This window comes from Sander lucioperca, chromosome 21, assembly GCF_008315115.2.
Source record: "Sander lucioperca isolate FBNREF2018 chromosome 21, SLUC_FBN_1.2, whole genome shotgun sequence".
Lineage (NCBI taxonomy): Eukaryota > Metazoa > Chordata > Actinopteri > Perciformes > Percidae > Sander > Sander lucioperca.
In genome coordinates this window covers 10,486,992-10,509,179 of record NC_050193.1, presented here as the reverse complement: position 1 = coordinate 10,509,179, position 22,188 = coordinate 10,486,992, and the positions used below count along the sequence as shown (strand labels likewise).

The 22,188-nt window shown below is 41.4% G+C and overlaps 1 protein-coding gene across 7 annotated transcripts in view; it reads right to left on the bottom strand.

Moving 5' to 3' along the window:
- Window positions 1-5,113: 5,113 nt before the first annotated feature.
- cep112 (centrosomal protein 112) overlaps window positions 5,114-22,188 on the bottom strand; it is a 99,431-nt gene continuing 82,356 nt past the window's right edge. For all 7 annotated transcript variants that reach the window (XM_031312892.2, XM_031312891.2, XM_031312894.2 and 4 more), the window contains 4 exons: window positions 15,269-15,358; window positions 7,384-7,485; window positions 5,967-6,031; window positions 5,114-5,372 (listed from right to left, as the gene is read on the bottom strand). In XM_031312892.2, the coding sequence (XP_031168752.1) occupies window positions 5,369-5,372; window positions 5,967-6,031; window positions 7,384-7,485; window positions 15,269-15,358 (261 nt within the window). In that variant the 3' untranslated portion in view covers window positions 5,114-5,368. The remainder of the gene's footprint in view (window positions 5,373-5,966; window positions 6,032-7,383; window positions 7,486-15,268; window positions 15,359-22,188) is intronic.

The window sequence follows — 22,188 nt, the reverse complement described above, 5'->3', positions numbered from 1 at the left end:
GGAACAGGGAGCGAGACAGGTGAAAGAGAAAAGACTATGAAGAAAGAATGAGACATGAAATAGGTAGGGAACTGGTAGCGAAGGAAGGCAGAAAAGAAATAAAAGAGAGGCAAGAAGAGAGGGGGGCTGTTGAAGGTTATTTATTGGTTTTTTTCCCTCGTTTTAATCCCATTTTGCGCATGACTTTTAAGTCTACCAATGTATAGAAACAATGTCGGATGCACTGTCTAATCCCGTTTGGGCCATGAAGCTCACTCCACACTGACAGTAATGACTTTCATTTCCTCTGCTGCTCGCACTGAAGCACCATGCAGACACTTCACAGGCTGGACGCCACTGTTCTGCCATGCTTGACAGGACAGCGATCCGTCTCCGAATCAGTCTTTAACCTAACCCTGTGGGCTCCCTCACTCATCCTTAATCCATCACTTTAACCCCGTCTTCCTCTTTCCTGACTCCGGAGCGCAGAGGGTTCCCAGACTGGTAAGGTGATTAACTTGCTCGTCCATTCAACAAATGCCAGATTTTTATCTCTTTCCCCCTGCTTCCTGTTCCTCCATTACAGGGCTGTGACACATCAACAGGGTGAGCACCATGGCAACAGCTATATGCTCTGAAGAGGGCAGACAGCTCAAACACTGTCTCGCTTGACAACAAGATTTAATAGTGTTCAATATCACATTTAAACACACACTAAGTCCATACACATTCAGATCAATATGACATGTTTCTTGTCAGATGTTTGGCATTAAACACTGAATTCCCAAATCAAGAGAAGAATATGAACTTTCTTGTGTGTGCAATTTGAGCCAGCAGCTTCACACCTTTTTTTTTTTTAAAGTGTTTGTTTATGCCAGCAGGTAAAGATTCTCCAAAATGCATCATGTGACAATCAGATCCTTGAAATTACATGGCAGCCATACTGTACATCACAATTTACACCACATTTTTCAGGGCAGTAACTACCTTTGAGCACGCAGAGGTCCTCAATAATATTTCTGGGAATGTTGGGGGTTCAATAACCTCAGGAGAAATCTACATTCTGTGATCAAACAGATGAGTTTTCAACTGTTTTAAGGCAAAACATTGATTAAACAAATGGAATGTAGTATTCTCTAGCACAATTGCATATGTGTCTATGTAGAGAAGGCTTGCAAACAGTATTTAGATCATAATGTTGAGAAATTAAATGTGCAAAGAAAACACTGAAAAGTGAAATTTATGAATGAATTGTGAAATTCTGTAATTGTTTAAAAAGTTCTTTGGTGCATTTAAACTGAATGGAAAGTATGTAAAGTCAATTAAAAGACACAACTGGGCACAAATGGATGCAAATTCACTCTGGGTAGCACAAATGAAAGAAAATGATGTGCACCCATCCCAAATGACTGCACTTCATAAACATACAGAGACAAAAGGAAAAGTGAGAAAGACTGCAAAACAGTCCAGCCGTTAGGTTTGTGTCTTCATACATTATTCCCTTCCACAGTAATAGATCTTTAAATGATGCACTTTGGAAAATATGTTTTAAAAGTTAATGGAACGTTAACCCTTGTGTTGTCCTCCCATGTCAAAATTAACATAGTTTTCAGTTTTCTGCGCTTTTTTCAACTACCACCAGTATACACTTACACTAAACTCATTTTAGGATTCATAGTCAATAAACCTCATGTATCCTTTATGAAATTTTATCTAATTTCAGAGTTAAAAAAATGCAGAAAGTATACATTAAGACTGATAGTTTATGGATAATCATAGACTGTCAAAGATTAGTCAAAAATGGATTAAAACACCCAAAAGTCAGTGATAGTATTGAACTGATCCTTACTTTTACTTGTGAAGAGTGTTTTCATGGAACCTTCTGTGTTACTTTTTGGGCAATTTGGTTGAAAGAAACCCAAATTTCTGATGTAGAAACTTTGAAAATGGGTCAAATTTGAGCCGAGGACAACATGAGGGTTAAAGGAAGGTCAAAAAGAATAATAAAAACATGCATTTTCAACTTTTTCTGCATTAGTGTGGCCACAGTCTACTTAACTATTACCAGTTCAGGTGCAAGAATGTGTAAAGAATAATAAAAGAGGTTGAGAGAGATAAATGTAAAGAGCGAGACAGAGATACCAGATTTTCAGACAGAGATATAGGGCAAGCGATACAGACAAACCTCCCACACGGTCTTTAGTGCATGGTCTTCTGTCTCTTTGCTCAACCCACACTATCAGCCCAGATGGCAAATTCATGCCACAATCACACAAACACAACCTGCTGTGCCTTCTTCACTAAAGGCTTCTTCAGGCTGCATAGCCTCTAACCCACTTGTTCTCAATTCACACAGCTGCATATCTTTTTCACAGCTCTTGTTGCACTTGAGTGACAGGGCCCATGGAAAAAAGGAAAAATCACTGCCATAACTAACGTATCAACAAAGAGAGAGTGATACAAGCTACGAGAGAGACGAAGGCAGAAAACATGGTGGAAGACATCAGTGTGTGAGAAGTGTTGGCGATAAACAGGTTTATTTATGCAAGCAGCATACAGCAGCAAAACACAGGCCTCCTAGGGTCTGACTCAGAATACAGAGCTATAAAAAGCTCCAGTGACACGCACACGCAAACACACACGCACAATGACTTTGTCAATCACACGCTGATGTACAGTCAATCCCAGAGGCCTGTCATAGCGCTCAGAATAAAGCGTGCACACACAGATTGTCACGTGTAGATCTAGTAAAAGGCAGAGAAGACCGCTCAGATATATTGAAATAAAATATTTTAAAACAAAAAGTGATTTATGGTTCCTCTGTACCACATTTGCCATTGCTCTACATTTCTGATTCAGAGCCATGAGGCAGTTTTTTTATTTATTTATTTTTAATCTTGAATGCATTTTGAGAGTGTGCAATGATTTTTAAATGGGCCTTTGTGCACTCATGTCATGAAAACTATTCTTTAGACAATGCAACATTTAAACCTCCAGCTGAAGCAAACACATGAAAACCATCTAAATTACAGTACTGAAATGAGAATATGGTGGAAACCTTGGTAGCCCCCTGACCACCCTTTACTGTTGTCACACAAAAGTCCACCGTCTGATGTGGAGATAACTGAGAGGAAGCGAGGGCTTTGATCCTTAATGGGGCCATGTTGGCTGCTTGGTAATGACATTCATTGCTTGTATTTACACAAGCACAATTATGGAGGTTATTTTGGTGGTAGACAATCAATTAGAGTGAAACTATGTCACAGTAATAACACAGATTGAAGGAAAGGTTATAGCTGGAGCCTGTTTGGGTGTAAAGGGCTGAGTACACATTAGCCTTTAAATCTACAGTATCAGCAGCTCTATTTAAAGTTATTAATAAAGACTCCGTATGCTTTAAATGAAGTGTTTGTTGGATCACCTTACAGCATCTGAAACATTCTTTCCGGCAGTAGAATTGGTTGGGGAAGCGTCCGACAATATCGGTAAAGGGCGAAGTATGAGTAAAACAAACTTGTTCATATGATGTATCGTCTGAGGGCTCAAGTGTTCACATCTGTTTGAAATGGTCATACTTGAAGGTGTGGGACATAAAGCCTGGCGTCATCAAGAGAGGGGTGAGACGTGATGAATTGTACAAATGCGGATAAGAGCACACATTTCAAGCTGCCTCTCCTTGAAGGCGTTCTAGGTGTTGCACTTGTATGACATTTGATAGCAGTAGTTGTGTAAATAGAAGTCAAATCCTGCTGCGCAAGGTACGCATAATTGTTGGAGGATGTAGGTCACCCTAACTCCTGTAAGGGGACCATAGTATGCTTCAAACCTTCAAAAACATCAGGAATTTGTTTAACGAAGACCAGTGGCTCACCGTTGGCCCTACTTGGACCGATGGTCGCCTAGTGTGGCCATTCAGAAAAGGAATAAACACTTTTGCCTTCAGACACAATCAGTATTGGTCATTCTAGTTTGTCTGAAGTATACTGAGGCCATTACTGACACATGGATGTAACCACACATACAATGCATGTAAAATGTCACACATACTTCCTTACATGTACACAAATGACCATGCATTATGATGCTGTGTTGCAATAGTTCTGAATCCTCTGTGCACTTCTTCCAGAAACAACATACTGTACAAAGGCTTTGTGCTGAAAGACTAAATTCCTGTTTCTCAGATGTCGGTCTGACAGTCCTCTCTCCTTTCGTCTCTCTTTTTTTGTTTCTTCTCTCTCTTTGCCTGGGCAGCAGAATCAGCACATCAAATAAATACAGAGATGGGTATAGGGTTTCTCTTGGAGACAGCAGAACAGGTCACGGACAATGGGAACACATGGAAGTGCGCGAACTGCGGGTGTAAAAAGAAAGCATTTCCAACGGAGGCCTCTTTGAAATCAAATCTGATTTTGGAATTTAATAACGCCTCCAAATTGTTTTCCAGGGAAAAACTGGATTCTTTTGAAACGATCAGTATTCAAAGCTATGCATTCCTCACCTACCAGAGAGACAAAAAAAACAATGGATGGAGGCTCATTATGAAGCCCATCCTTGGTCCACTAAATGTTATTATCATCATAAAACCCCCACACTATTGAGACATTGGAGAAGACTTGGAAACATGGTGGCCATTTCATGGACTCCACCGTCTGAGTAATTCAGCTGGGGTTTGAGTGGAGCCGTTGGTAAAACACAAAGTGGTGGCGGAGGCAGAAACATTGGGCCCAAGGACTGTAGCGGTTGGCCTGAGTTTCAAACAATTGACTCGCAGCGCTCTTTATCTGAACCAACCACAAACCCCCAACTACTCTTTACAGTTCAAACAGGGGCTTTGAGCAGAAAGCCAATGCATAATAGTGATGGGGGAGATGGGAATTCAAGGTCTATGACTTCAGTGTTAAGTTACAGAGCTAATCTTGGTTAACATGCATGTTGTGGTCATATAAAAACAAGGGCAACAGCAGGACTTCCCCAGTTGAGGGACTAATTATGAGGTATCTGAAGAAGATTAAAAAACATGCTCAGAATAAAAAAAATATCATGACAACAGAAAATGATGCAATTTTTTTTTATTAAAAATGATGGATTTTGGTATCAAATGCCTACAATATCCATAACAATAAAAAAATATAAACGAACACCGTAATCAGAATTATATATATATATATACTCCCCAATAAGATGAAGCAAAACTTAAATCTGACAATCAATAAATAGTTCATATGTTAATAAAACCATGAGAGACAACAGCACATCAAACCAAAAGATGATTGGTCCAGTTGCATGACAGGTGTGTAAAATACTTGTAACAGTCACTAATGCTCACATCTGATTGGACGTCTTAATCCTTCATATCCCGGCATGGGGTCAGGCTGTGGTTTTCCCATAGTTACCTGTGCAGAAAGAGTTGGGTTATTCCAGCGTTAAACCAATAAACCGACATTATTACTATTAATATTATCAATATCAATATTAAAGAAGACCATCATGGAATTTAAACTACCTCTCTGACTGACTGTTTCTTTGAGACTCTCAACATCTCTGTCACTTTAATTTGTGAGGCAGAGCACAGTGAAATAACTCGTAATTTACTGTGATGTGAATGGCAGTCCTGAGAGATGTTTGCAGAGATGTGAGCGGCAGCGTCGTTTGACGAGGCCTCTTATCCCTGCATATATAAGATGCTTTTCATAAAGACATAAATGGCTCTTACAGTATGATGGATGGAAGGCAAATCAAAGCCCTCAGGACTGGTAGCTGTCATAGTCAAAGACAAGACTTCTAATGTAACTGCACCATTAATAGTGTGTTACAAAGTGTACTGCAGATGAGTGATTCTGGGTGTTCGTACTTTACTAAACTCACAACCTGAAACACTGGTATAAAAATAAAGGCACATACTATACATGCATTGTACTGTCCAAAAGTATAAACTTGAACTATGTACAGGCACGTAAGCACACACCATTCTAAACAATCATGCTAACCTCCTGCTGCGACAGGCATCCAGGTCTTCCTGTAGCAAAGAGGCTCTCTTCTGAAGGAAGTTAACCTGTAGCACAGACACACAATGCAATATTTGGCAACAGAGTTATCTTAAACAAAAATGTACTCTGATTAGTTGTTTAATCAGAATGAGGGAAGTAGGAAACCAGTGCATCAGAATACAGACACTGGAGGTGTAGAAGGTATAATGGCATTGGGTCAATTGTGCTTTTGGTTGGAGGGGGTTAGCTAAGTGGAAGAAAGGCTTGGTTGTTGAGTCCAGGGGTCAGGACAGCAGGGGTTGGGGGTCAGAAGATTAGGGCAGCGGGGTTAAGGCACATGGGGACAGAGGTAAGATTATAAGCCAGGTTAGTTGAGGTTAGGACGTTACGAGAGGAGGCCGCGCCATTCTTTTGTTTGGCTACAAACTGTGAGTATATTTATGAAGTGTCTTTGGCTGAAGTGAAAATAAACCCCATCTACATTTACATGGCATCTAGAGCCTGGCAGAATAATCATGGCTCCGAAAGAATCCGTATTGTTCTGGGACTACCGTACTGGAGCCGAGGGTACATTCCTTTCTGTGGGGGAGACCTCAGGAAAGTTCTAGCATTTCATTTGGCAGATCACAGTGGTGAAGTATATGCAAAACTCCAACAAAATGTGGTAAGATGCCTCCAGAGACTTGGAAACTCTCCCCACCTTTTTTGTACCCCCATGTAAAAATAATGCACTTTAATGTGCAAAGCCCAAGACGTTGGCAATGACAGGAGAGACCACTCTGGTCATGAATTACATCTTATAAACATATCCCATCACAGAGCTGTGGTTTGCACACTGAAACGGGATCTTGGTAGACCTTTTTAAACAAGGCAGGGGTTTATGACGAGCCACTTTTTTTTACAAAAAGATGTACTGTGTGGTTGTATCATCATTACAGAAATCCCTCTTTTGTTTACAATGTAAAAGCTGAGAAAGTGAAAGCCCTTTGATATTCAGTGTCAAAATAGGCCCAATGATATTAGTACGAGACACAGCTCCGAGACATGCAATGAAATTAAATCTAATGAGAGACAAGGAGAGATTAAGGGTTATAAAGAGGATTGGTACTCCAACATGCATATTCATACAGGATGTGTGGGTTATGTTTCTGACAGTTTCAATTGATTAATAGTAAGGGAAAGTGAAAGACAAAAGGATAGAAATCAACTTTAAAAAATAATGAAGATACAGAACCTTACTTTGACAATCTGTCCAATATACAGTATGTTGTGTTTAAAAGGGTATGGATTAATAAAACAGAAAAAAAAACATTCTTGAAACTAAAGCCAACAGATTATATATATATATATATGTCAGCATAGTTGTTCCGGGCCCTGCCTGTCTCTAATCTGTATCTGGCAAACAGTCAGTTCTCACCTGAGCTTTCAGAGAGGTGATGGTGTCCTCCAGTTCCTGTCTGAGCTCTGCTGGCATCAAACCTTTGATCTTCTCCTCGTACTCCTGACGCACCACAGTCACCTGAGAGGACAGAGGCAGGGCAGTCAAACAGTGTCGGTTAACTTAGAAGGAACACCCGAAAAAATAAATCCATATTATACATTCGTTATTCAATCATCAAATACAAAATACAAATGCATTGTCCATGCACATACACACTGTATTTATTTCATTTGTTGGTATATTTGGATTAAAAAAGCATTGACACAATCAAAAAGACAAAATCAAGTAAATCTTTTTTTTTTTCTTTTTTTAAATTTATACTAGGGCTGCAACAACGAATCGATAAAATTCAATTATTAAAAAAGTTGGCAACGAATTTCATTATCGATTCGTTGTCAATATGCCACTCAGTCGCGGAGATAAAAAATATAAATTGAGTTGAGCGCAGAGCGGAGCAGCGCAGAGCGGAGCAGTGCAGAGCGGAGCAGCGCAGAGCGAAAGAAAAGAAAAAAGAGCAGAGCAGGGGGAGAGGAAATACAGAGAGAGACCAGAGAGACCCGTAACGTTGTTCTGAAACACATGGCGGAGGCAGAGAAATCAGTACGACCTAAGTCATCCAAGGTGTGGGAGCATTTCACACTAAATAAATCGAAAACGTGTTAATTGCAAGATAAGCAAAAGCGACACGGCATGGCACAGGCGCACCACGGTGATGATTCAGCACCTAAAACGTAAACATGTTGGAGTCCTTGATGAGGAGGAAGGGAGTTCAACAGCAGGGTAAAGTCACTACAGAATCCTACTTTTGTTCAGTTTTGAAGTGAGGAACATAACGTCCCTCCAGTAGCTCTTCTGGTGCTGGTGTGGTATTTACTCGTTATCCAGCTTGACAAGCATGACAAGCTAGCGTTAACTCGTTAATAACAGTAGTAAAGCAGGGGTGGTATAGTATAATTTGCAAGACTAAAGACACGTTTTTATTCACTCGCCTTTTTTGGCCCATTAATTTTTCAATGTATTGTCATGTATATATTATGTGCTTTGTCCCATATCAGTTATTGTTGACAAATATGTTTGTGTGTGTTGTACTTTTTAATTTCATTTTAAAGTTCTTTTATAGCACTTGGTCATCTTAAGCTGTGTTTAAATGTGGTGTACAAATGAACTTAACTTGCACTTACTACAATGATGTATGATTTAATGAATAAGCTTCAAGTGAACGTGTGTGTGTGTGTGTGTGTGTGTGTGTGTGTGTGTGTATGTGTTGTCTGTATCTGCTCTTTGGGTTATTTACCTTTACACAACTATTAACTAAAACAACAAGTATGTATGTAAGTATGTATTGAGTTGATGTAAATTAATGCTTTTTTGTTTTTTGTTTTTTTATCCGATTCATCGATTAATCGAAAAAATAATCAACAGATTAATTGATTATTAAAATAATCGTTAGTTGCAGCCCTAATTTATACTCATTTATATAGACACTTTCGGACACAACGCCCAAGTGAACAGCTCCCTTGGAGGATGCGCGCACACACACACACACACACACACACACACACACACACAGTGGGTATCCCCTCTTTATTCATGGCTCAGAGTATTCCCTCGCTCTTCACAGCTCCTTCACATCTCCACAGGGGGTCCGCCGACTGGCATGACTCGCTCTGCACAACACCCCCTACTGGCTGCTGATGACTACAGCCAGAGCTGACACAATGCATTTATGAGCCTTGCACAGCTGGGTTTGGAAGAGGACACGGCAGCGGTGGAGGGCAGAACACATCAAACGGAGCAGCAGCTCAACAGCTAGCTTGCTAGCTCCACTGGGGAGGACTGGAGGAAGTCTGTCTGGGGCTAAATTACACTCCACTAAACCAGAGTCTGATTATAGAAGTTGAAAAGGGTTTGGTTAGTTCAACCCCCCCCTTTACACACACACACACACACACACACACACACACACACACACACACACCGCTTTTACAGTACTATAAAAGCATTTACAGCATTTTGAAAAGAGTTGCAGAATGAATTAATCCAGAGCTTGATAATAAGTTTAGCAGAGCTGGAGGAATCAACGGGGGCTGTGAAAAGCAAAATTTTTCACCCCCATATTTCAAGGTGTAACCAGGGGAGTCTGAGCATTTCAACTGTCCATAATGTCTTCGACAGAGCCAAAGTCCAGCTAACATTAAGAATATCCCCACGCTCCCTACCTCTCTGCTCATCAGTCCAGTCTTTCATGTGAAGAGAGCGTGAATGAGGTGAGGGGGAGGGGGAAAAGATTGGCTTTCTTAAAATAATTTTCCTGTTGTGGATTTAACTGATTGTTCTGGCTTTGGCTAATTAATCTTCCTGGGCACAATGAAAGGGATTGGGAAGCACTTCAAAGCAACCCCTAGTATAAATGATCCCAACATGAAGCAGCTCACTTTGTCTCGGCACAGTGTGCAATAGATTAGACTGCCACAACTTTGCCAATTTTTTCAAGCTCCTTCTGCCCTATTCATTTTGAAGTTTACAAAAATATGTCTTTTTCTCTGTGTGTATGAGAATGAAGTCAAGAATAATTTGAGAGTGACCTTTTTAAACAAGTGGCAAAAAGAAAACAGGTTTTCAGAAGCTTTCATTTGGATGTCCGGGAGTTTAAAAAAAAATGCAAATTTTTCATCTATCTATAGCAGCTTCTGTAGTCATAACAAAATGGCAAGCCAAGACAAAACACACTCAACTACCTCAGACCAAAGCAATAAACAATGGTTGAATAAACACATCCCTTACCAACCACTCTGAATATAAGTCTAAATTCTTCAAAAGCCACGCTCCTTAGTTTTGCATTCTTGGTTCATGTATGGTGCTGTCACCACAGCAATGAGAGATCCCAGCAATGAGAGATCCGCTCTGCCTAAATTACAAGCTCCTTTGTGGCAATGCTGTCTCCATTTTCCTTCCCATACATTAGAATGGACACGGCAGCAACAGCGTATTCACCGGGACTCACAGGGAGCAGCGGGGCTGACTCTATGTTGTATGTACAGTCGCAAGGGTGATCAAACCAGCCATGAATGTTTGCTTTTGTAACAACGACAGCGAGAAGTCCAAACTAACTAATGTATTATGTGATAGATTAAGGTTGTGTATCTGGCATCTGTCCTATGACTTCGTGGTCAACTGCACCTAACGGCTGCTGTGAGAGACAGAAAAGCATTATAAAATATCCCTTAACATTATTTAAAGTTGTATTGTTCTTATCATAAAACAAGCATTGCTTAATCTGAAAGCGTATGATACAGAGTTCTGCTCTTGCTGCACAGTAGCAGACCAAAGCATTTGTAATCACATTTTATTTCACACTTTCCACAGCACATCTAACTAAAGCTTAGCCAAAGTTTACTATGCAATGTGTGTGGGTGGAGGCAGCAGTCTTTTTATAACGGCATCTCTGTTGTGGAAACATGTGCTTGGCTAACAGATACAGAAAAAGCCGACAAGGATAAGGTAAAGAACCGATTCAAATTTGTGACTTCACTGTCTCTTAAAATTCAAAACAGGAGCATCTCTCAAACTCCCCAAAGATGCCTGACTGGCTCCTTCAGCTTTGCATCCTCTCGCCTCTTCCAAGGTCCCTCCGCTCACTTTTTCTTAATGCAAACACACGTTTTTCTCTTCTTTCAACATCTTTTTACAGCAAAGGCATGTTTGTTTTTCTGACAGGTGGCAGGAGGCATGTGACGGAAAAGAAAAGCCTCCTCACCATTAGGACAGATGTCGGGTGCCTTTGAACAATACTGTTGATCAAACCCTTCCATGAGGTTTTGGTCATTGACGGACTCCAGATGAGAGTGAGCGGGAAAGGAAAGAGAGGAAGGGAAACACGGGGAAAAAAAGTGTGCCACAGTTTCCCAAAGCAATGAAAAAGGACTGACTTTCAGGAGAAAAATCAGGTTTCATCTCCACAGCTCTTTTAAAAATCTGATTTTGTTTGTTCCTGATGAAGCGTGATTCTCTAGTTTTGAAGACTGCGAGGAGCGGCAGTCGTTTTCCCCTCCCAGTCATCTTAAAATGACAACATTTCATCTATATATAGTCTTTAGATTGCGGTTTTGACTTTCTCTTGCGTTTGGTACTGTCACATGGCGTGGTTTTTGACAGCTGCCAGCAGAAAGAAACAAGCCCTCAACACTTTCAACGTTCAAATAAAGTTTGTCACATCATTGGGAAGCTTGATGTATGCTAATGACGTTGGGGTGTGTGTGTGTGTGTGTGTGTGTGTGTGTGTGCAGGCTTGCGTGGGACAGGTTGAGAGGGTGAGTAGCTGCTGGAAAGACATTTTTGATATACCCTCTTGTTCCAAAGTGACAAAAACCTTGTCAGGAACAAGGGGGTACATCAAAAATGATGCCACTCACAAAGTTTGCACCTCGACATCCACTGAGTTGGCACTCAGAGAGTTCACCATTTGAATTTAAAAATGCTTTGCTGCAAGAGGGAAAAAAGAAACAGCTTCACAAAAGTAAAAAAAAAAAAAAAAAAAAGAAGGCAGGAGGAGATTAGAAGTGGCTACAGATCTTATTGAAGTTGTTAGAATTATGGGATGGATTGGTAGCTGGCTGCTAATGTAATGTGCTTCAACAAAAACAGCACACAGGAAAACGAACAGAACTTAAGTTCAACTCCTCTGCATTTTTATGTCTGCATCAATACTGAACACTGAACTACAGAAATTATTTTACCAAGCTTCCATGTTGCAGGAGAACACATCTCTGAAACTTGTACAATTCACCGTGCACATTGCTACAGTCTCATTATGTATTTATACAAAGAGCTGTAGTCTTCAACATTCTGCTTCTCTCTTCAAGGAGAATTGAACCACATAGTGAGCTGCTGATCCACCATTTTAGAGTGGGGGAGCCTGCGAGGGCCCTGCGAGTGTGAGGCAAGTAACATCTGTGTGAAGTCTGGGCAGAAAGGCTGTTTTTGCATGTGAGGGAATCGGATTACAAAGACAAGTCTTGGCAGATAAACTAGGGCAATATCAGCGTGAGGAGAGCAAGAGTGGAGGTTTATTATCATACACAAAGAAACAATGAACCGGTGTGCACACAACAATGCAGATGCACATATGATGTAAACTAATGCAAACAGTCACACACAATCCAAATGAAAAACATACGGTTGAAAAGCTGTTTACCTACTGACATGCAACATGCTCGCTCCAACGCACATACACTTGACCTGAGGTGAGAGCAGGGTAGGAGGCACGCACGCACAGACAGACACGCACGCACGCACAGACAGATGCACGCACACACACACACGTTTAGCTCTGTGCAAAGACACTATAAACCTACTAGTCTCAGCCAAGGAACGGTGACAATGGGAGAAAATAAGGGTGCAGTGACAGGAGAGGGACAATGTTGGGGACTCAGAAACAACTGAAAAGGTACAACATCGACAGATTAGAGGTAGTACTGAAACAACACTCATCTATTACAGCAAACAGCAAATTCCTTTGACCAAGAAAAAGAGCACAAATTGGAGTTAATTGTACATATTTACAGAGGACTGATCATTGAAGGCTAAAAAACATTGGGTAGATAATGGCTCACTTCCTGGGACAAACTGTGACTTCCTGTGACCAAACTGATGTGCGGGGAAAGCTACTGGATCTATTAATTGATCACAAATAAATAATGTGGACTAAATAAATAAATAAATGAATCTATCACGTTTTCTGTGATTTTTCTATAATGTTTGAAGAGATTAATCTGTTTTCTAGGAAATTTGATGAGTAGAAATATTAAGAACCTGTCCATCCTATGAGACAGCAGGCATTTCAAATGTCAAGGCTGCCTTTTCTTACTATGATGAAGACATGTTTTACGTGTAAACATTAGTTGCAGCATCTTATTAAAAACCTCTTACTATAACCATCCTTCCAGATCCTGCCTCAACTGTTGTATCTGTTGAGGGATCGCTTTTAGCTCCGAGTTGGTTGATACACGGAGATTCCTTTATTGTTATCCGACTATGGCACACTTCCTGTTTGTGTTTTTGCTGCCACCTTTGTCACAGCTAAACAATCTGCGACGAACAAGTGACATGTGTTTGTGGCATTGTGCTATTAGGAACCGCCATAGTAGTACGTAAGTATGTAAGATTGGTACCAAATGTTTAATCAAATTCTTAGTCTTGTTTACCAGTTCTTTAACTGGTGTCAGTATCAAAACATTTCAGACATACAAGACTAAGCTCTATAGCCCACAAGCAATAAGTGGGTTTTGAGTGATTTCATGTGCTAAAAAAACATAAATAATAAAATGAAATTACATTAATAAAATGACATCCACAATATTCTTGTTTTTAAACAAAACATCATGACACTTTGCACAGTTGAATAGTGTGAAAATCTGAATATGTGTTACTCTTCAAAGCAGTGGGCCAACATTTGATTGAACCAACATCATCTACTGGAAGTATACTTTGCCCTTTGCCTCAATGCCCTGGAGTGTTAAACACCTTTCTACTAACACAGACAGACACTGAGTATCCTGAAAAATACTGACTTCTCTCTTGCTTATTGTCACTTGCTTAATAACTATAAGCGGTTATAATATGTAAACAATATGCCATAGTGGCTGCTAGGGAACTTGACCATGTGTTTGCGCACACACACACGCACACACACACGCACGCACACACACACACACACACGCACACACACACACACACACACACACACACACACACACACACACACACACACAGAAAGAAAGAAAGAAAGAAAGAAAGAAATACCAGAGAACAGGTTCATTTCTTTAAACACTCTTTGCATTTGCAGCACACCTAAGCTCTGCTGTGAATTTTTTTATCTGTGGTAAAACTTTTCACCAATACAACAATTGATTGTGTCTTCAGTGATGGATCACACAGTAAATAACACTAACCAAACACATAAATGCAAAGCTGAAGAAGAGTAACCCAAACCCTTGTCCAGACGAAATGATCTGACAATACAGCAGGCAGGTTCAGGGGTCAGCTCCTCCAAGTTATAGAAAAAACAATGTGCAGCGCGCCTCTGGGACTGGCTCAGTGACCAACAGCTCTTAAAAACCACTGACCCCTTCCTTCAGATTTATGACGGCCAGACACTGAGGTGTGTGACGAGTGTGTGAAGTGTGTACAAGGGTCAGTGGGTGGATCAGAGGGGACACAAGAGGATGAATGCCTTTGGTGTACATACCAGGGTACAAAGAAGAGCCTCCTGTGTGAGTGTAGTCATTAGGGCTTTCTTCTCTGTGTGTGTCAAGGTCAAAACAGAGCCTTGATTACAGAGCATTCTGGAGAGCAATGGGGAGTGTGTGTGTGCACACAGAGGCTTCCCTCTGAACACAGGCGGTGGTGGCATTCCTGGCCCTAGGCGCTGGCTCTTGAAGCCAAATCTCAAGGAATTTGGGAAATGTGTGAGGGGGCATATCTGTCGCTCTGAAAAGGAGAATGAGAGGGAATCCATTTGTCTGTCTTTTGTGGCCCCCTGGAGGGTCTAGTAAGGATGGCAACTAAGGGGTGAGGGGCTAGGGACAGCAGGTGATGGGGGGACCAGAGATGGGTGTTGAAGGGCTCAATAAAGGGATTCAATTCCAAAGAAGGATCTCATGATTATTAAGAAGAAGTCAAATAGAGGTTTTGCGCTGGCAGGAGGCAAAGAGAAGTGTGACTAAAAGGCCGAGGGCAGCGAGAGTGATGCAACAGTAATGGTGAGGAGCAAATGAGTTTGAGTAAGAGAGACGGCCTGCCGCTCTTGTGAATGCCTGACAAGCATGAAAAACAGATAGTGAGAGATTGAGGACTTTGTTACCTTCTCTTCAGTCTCGAGCTCTTTGCTAAGCAGCTTCTTCTCTGAGCAATGCAGCTGCCTCTGTAGACTTTCCACCTTTTCCTGCAGAGCCTGGGGGAAGGGAGAGACAGTCAGTGTTGTCGGCTCCCGATCTGTGTGATGTAATGTGTAACTGACGCAAAGTGATATACACTAATTTACAGATACATTTTGAGCTGGAAAGAGACACCTGAATGAGAGGCTGCGACTGAGAAAACAAGACCGATCCAGACCGAGAGAGAGGGACAGTGAGGAAAGATACAGCCTGTGATTAGTCTTTGCATGTTAAAAGGCTAATAATGAAGTCATGACAGTAATTACTGGCAAGCTGGCCTCATTAAGCCCATACTCATTTCTAGACAAGGGCATGCAGAAAGAGAGACTTGCTCACTCAGGGAATTAGCAAACTTCCAAGGCTTTTGTAAAGTTACATTCCTTTAGGGATCATTATTTCTTTGGCAGTAATAAGAGATATACTGTATCATTTAGTGGATAAGAACCTCTCTCACATGTAATCCAAATACCTGAGTTGATCAAATTTCCCCATAGGGCGCCAATAAAGAATTTAATCTATTTTGTTTTCTAAGATTCAGGCATGAAAGAAAGAAAGAAAATGCACTGTATGTGTGTGTATGACATTTTTCCCCTTTCTGCCTGTAAGTGATAGCAGTGGAAAGAAAGGCGCAGTTCCTGCATCCAACGCAGAACCAGATGTTTTTAGCGCACATGTGGTCACTTCGTCTTTGATTAGTCTGCATGAAAAGCAGAGAGAGTGACATGTGCACAAAAGCATGCACACACACACACACACACACACACCTGAACATAAAAGCACAGACACGCATTTGCGCGCACACACACACACCAACAAGTGCATGGGGCACTGGCTAGCATCAATATCCTCAGTGTTTCTCCCCAGTGGAGTTGAGTGAGCGAGCCAGGTGTTGCCTTGTCGATTCTCAGAGCTGATGGAAACACAGTCCAGGTGATAGGCATGACCAGCCTGATCTACAACCCACTACACTGACATAAATCACACACAGACTGTTAGGCTTCAGGGCCTGGTTGAACTTCTGGGTAACTCTCTGAGAACTACTGACTGAAAAGGAAGTTGAAACCTTTTTTGTCAGATTGTTAGATACAGTAGATATCACAGTGGCTGGATTAATGGAAAATTCACCTTATATTTTCATTTATTGACATTTAAAAATTTTCTTTTAATAAGATTGTGCTACAGTGTGAACCCGCACCTGAACTGCACTGATGCAGTCAAATCAGCTTTATAATGTACCTCCTTATTTTGCAGTGGCTACTTGGACGGATAGATTCCTAGATCAACACACTTTACTAGATTATTATGATTCAGGAGCATGTTCAGGTCAGTATTAGCACTACAGCATGAAAGGCAACTGGTTTTACAGCGCCTTGATCCTATTAATCAGGGTATTTCTTAGCCACTCACTATTCCATCACAGCCCACATCTCAATCCATTGCAACGCCTTGCCTTCGATTTCATCATTTAATTTTGTTTATTGGTGAATCAAAAGGTTTGACGACACTAGAAAAGCCTTTTTTAGTGGAGTTGACACAATTCATACAAGTTTTCTGATAGGGACCAAGGCATGGGAGTGTGAGGTTTCTTCATTTTTCTTTTTCCTCATCTGAATTGAAATTTTAAGGATATAGAGTGTCAGAATGTGTTGTACAGATTGTTCATTTCTGATTTTGGGCAATGTAAATACAATTGATTGAGAATTGTATGTCTTACCTAGTAAGTATTTGCATGCACATACAGAGTTTCAATTCCTACCATCCTTCCTCCAACACTTCCCCACTGTGACCCAAACCTCAACCACATCAATCTTTTAAAGACAGCAGTACGGCTGACAAAGAAGACCCTGACAAACCAACCCCAGCCCTCCCCTTTCAGATTCTGTGCACTGTGACACAGCATTTCTGGACCAGGTCTTCTGGGAAGTTAGGCTGACTTTGTGGGCCTCACTGGTGACGTGTTTGTCTATTTCATGTGGGTTCTGTATCTGATGACTCTGAGGGCAGAGGTTCAACACTTGTCACTTCATTAATAGAATCATATGGGATGATTCTGCTGATGAATAAAAGCGTTGTGAGTCAGAAAGAGCCTTCGGAAATATTTAGTCTTCATCGTCAGACATAATGGTCTTATTATACTGTATTAAGGATTGTGTTTAGGCATAGAGCAAAACTAACTCTTGTAGCCACAAATAATTAAAAATAAACTACTACTGAAAAGAGAATAACAAAGCAATGAAGTGGACACTGTAGACACCTGTGAACATATGCACAGCCCACATGATGCAGTTTGAATACCATTGTCTGACTTAGACTTTAATCCAGTGCAAGCTCTATAGTATTTAGTGTGTGCAAGTGCGTGAATGAGTGTCTCCAGATGCTCAGGGCGATATGGTTTTTATCAGCCATGCAGACTGGGATCATTGTGAACAGGCCAGGAAGAAGGGGAAATCAGATTTCCTTAGGGAGAGATGGAGGGGGTAAGGAGGTGGGGAGAAGATGCATGGAAGAGAATAAAAGTAAACAAAATGCAAAGCAAAAAGCCTAGGAAGATAAGACAGGAGGAGAAATCTCAGAAAGGTGAAAATGAGAGACAGCAAGATACTGAGGAAGAGGGGAGCAGCATGAAGTAGAAAAACACGTGGCCAGAGTGAGGAGATGGGGCAGCGGTGTACCTCTGCTGCACAGTCCCACAGTTGGGAGCTTGAAGGCCTCTCTCACCTCTCCATCAGCAATGTGCCTCTGCCTTTCATTCCAAACTTTGGCTCAAAGGAGTAGCGAGGCACACGCGCACGCAGCACCAACAAACACACCGCTCACAGCGATCCATGCAGGTACAGGCATGCATTAATATTAACAGGAAAAGTTCTAAAAATGTGGGTGCTACACTCAGTCAAATGAGTGTGCAATTCCAGTGTGGTACGCACACAAACATACACACACAGGCGCACAGATACACCAATGCCTGAGTCATCTTTCCTGGGTGGTCCTCCTGCGCAGATAAGGCAAGCATGTTTCCCTAGGGTGAAGTAAAAGCAACAGAGGGCAGGAAAAAAAAGCAAAGAAGAAAGAAGGGAGGTATTAGTGGGAGGAGGAAAAAAGGCCAGGGGCCTCTTTAAACTTGGTGTTTTGTTAGGAGTAGAGCTGCTCTTCATGTGCGGCGGGGCCGTCTATTTGCAGCGTGCTGTCAGAAGTTTCTCCCAAAGTCTGGATTAAAGAGATCCTCTAATGACACTGAGGCTGGAGGACTTCAGACAGCAGCGAAAACCTCACACTGAACCGCCTCCAGCCAAGGACACACACACACACACACACACACACACACACACACACACACACACACACACACACAACACACACAGACAAGCAAAAGGGTAAGAACAAATACATACACAAGGGGCACGAAGCACACAGACATAAGCAAAGACACAGTATGTGGACTGCGCCCACACACGCAAACCAGCTTTAGGAGAACAAGGCACGTAGGTATGTATGTCTACTGATCTAATAGTAAATAATAAAGGAGGCGCTAACCTCAAGGAGAGGTGGATGGCCAGAGAGATAAGCACAGACTCTCTTTTATCTGCACTTTTATCAAAGGATTGTGGGAAAGGTAAAGCAGTGAGTGTAAGAGAGAAGCTGTAGGAGGAGAGAGGTCTCCCTCCTGAGGTGTTAGAGAAGTGAAACTTTTGCTTAGTCTGTCTGTGTGTGTGTAGGAATATAAAGATGTGGTTTAGCAAGTGGACCAGGAAAGCCCCTCTAAAAACATATCACTGGTATTGGTATAAATTGACTTGCTTTCAGTGCTTTGATGCTTTTCAGCACTTTTCCCAGAGCTGATTTTGAACTGAAGTGGGAAGATACTGTGACGACGGCAGCAGCAAACTCTCCTGAACAGCAAATAGAACAGTTATCTCGTCTATTGCAATTTGTCGGCACAGTTATGGAGGCGCCTTTCCTGGTACTGATGAAAATAGTAAGACAATTGCCGTGGTAATGAAGACATGTTGCAACTGAGCTATGCCCACAGGGGAAACACAATGTTCTCCATCTTTCCGTCTTGGTCTCTTTCAGCTGCTGTGAGCTACAGTAGAAAGAGAATAGGAAACAACCCTGAAATATGCACCATATGCCCTTTGTGTGTATTTGTGTGTGTGTTTGTGTGGGCTCACATACATATATTCTGTTAATCAAATAGTATATAATTTAATGGATGTAAAGTTAAGCAAAAGTTTTTACAATTGCAGACTGAAAACTAAAAAATAAAACACAGATTCTGGTTGTCAGTGATGTCACACAAGTTGCTACAAATATTAGCAGGCAACTATATATCTCTATATATATCGAGCTGAGAGTATTTTACTAAATTAGCTGAAGACCCATTGCCTGCTGTCTGCATTATAGTGTAATTTACACCCCAAAAATCAAAAATGATATTAAAATATTTAAACATGTGAATGTGAAAGAGTCACTTGGAGGGCTGAAGCCAACTCTGCAGCTCTATGCAGTTTCTAGCCGCCCTTACATAAACTACTGAGTCTCACTGCTCTCATTAAGTCCTAATATTAAACTGTTGGGTGAGTGGGTGACAAATACCGTAAGCCATAGCAACTTGATAAGACAACAGTTTGCCAGGCTTGTGTTTCTTTGAAATTGTGTTCGAGTATTTCTGCCCCCTGGTGATCACACAGCTTTAACTACGAATCCGGTGGCTGATGTTTGGGTTAATCACGGTCGGCAGTCGCCTTAACTGGCCGACCCGATGAAGGTATAATGTGCGGGTTATTCAGTCTTAAACAACTAGTCTGATACTGGTTATGACACAGGCTTTTGTAAAAAACTAAAAATAATGTACGTCATCTGTCGGAACTCCACAGTCTGGATGTGAGACTGTTGTGTGGAGTTTGCACACTACATTTTTAACATATAAACGGTTCTACATGATTTGCTAGACAGATTTCTTGACATAATAGCTTAAATAGTGAAATCCCTTGCATACATTAGAGTGTTATACACAAGTTTATAAGTGAGGTGCCACCGCAGTAATGGCAGCTTGTCTACTTCCGTTTACATCCCAGATTTGTCAGCACGTGGGATTCTTCAAACGGGGAAGCACAAGACATTAGGCCGTCATGGTTTCTTTGTACTTAGCATTAGGCCTGTGGTTTAATGAGTAATTTCCGTTTGTTGTCTGAGAATGGAGTATGGTCTCTATGAGCTGTTCCATTTCCCACGTTCCCTAGTTGCATCCTGGAATGTTATCTCTCTCCTACTTCCACCTCCTCTGATATGTGGATCAAACACTGCCGGGAATCTGCCCACAGCCGGAAAAGTCATCAATCAGCCAACACCAGGCACACATGTAGAGTTATACACACACACACACACACACACACACACACACACACACACACACACACACACACACACACACACACACACGGACATGAAGGCAGATGGGTGCTTACACAGATACATAAAACGAGTCACAGAGTGAGTGAGAGAGAGAGAGCCTTCACATAATAGATTTACAGATCCAAGATGAGACATTTCTAGTGCCAATATAAAAGGACAAAGCAGGGCTGAACTGGAAGTTGGAGTGCAGCCTTACTGACAGCACTAGTCTATTCACTACGATTTAAGAGCACAATGGCCACATAAGCCCCTTACGGACTATACCCAGGATTCTACAAAAGTAGTTATCATAGCTATATCAAGCTATAACTGAGCAACACATTGGCTTTGTGAATTATAGTACACTAGGCTAAAAACAATATGAAATCATCAACTTCTTAAGGCTAATATGTTGGTAAATAATTGTCTACTTACAAAATTCGACAAAAACGGAGTAACATGGACATGCCACTGGAAACCTTTTTCTCATCACGTCATCACCTTTTCACCTAAGTTTAGTCAGCTAACGGCTGAGTTAAATACTGTATGTAAATCTCCTTGCCTTGCTAATGTTTGATGTTTTCACCAGTTACTATTTTTGCTTTGTCTCTCTGCCATTTCATACACTGGATAGTTAGTGTGCAGTAACTGGGAGCAGTCGCCTCTAACTTTATACGCAGAGGTGCCGTTTGGTTTATTGGACAAGGATAAGGTTAAAACAGTCTGTACAGACTGAGGTGTTGATTCTCAGTGACACTGGTTGTACTACCCGTCCATATTAATGGGAGTCATTAGATTTAATGTTAGTATTGGAAACATTTCTTAACACTTTTAAGTAAAAATGAACTGTGAAAGTAGTATTCATGCCCACACACGGAAAAAGAAAGCGGCAGAAACACAGATGGCTCAAACCTCAGTAAACAAATGTTCAAGTTCAAGGTTGACACGAAGAACATGGAGATGCGTTGAAGGACGTGGACAGACACACGAAAAGAGACACACACACACACACACACACACACACACACACACACACGAAGCAGCTCTTTGCCTCAGAGGGTATCCAGCACACCTGTTCTTGATCCACTGCTGCCATTCCTTCCCACAGGCAAAGTCATCCTTTCAACCCCCTCAAAAGCTAATGCATATATAACTACAGACAAACTGCAGCTGCTACAACTAGCCCCATTGAATGTGTGCATGTTTGTGAGGGCATGTGCACACACACACACACACACACACACACACACACACACACACACACACACACACACACACACACACACACACACACACACAGGAGCCTTGCCACTCGATACTGGCATGCATGCATAAAAACAAAAGCACCTGGATCACATGGATTCCATCTAAATTTGACAATGAAATGTAAACCCCACACTGTCAAATGTACAAAGAACAGTGCACCTCATATATTCACTCTCATCCTCAAACAGAG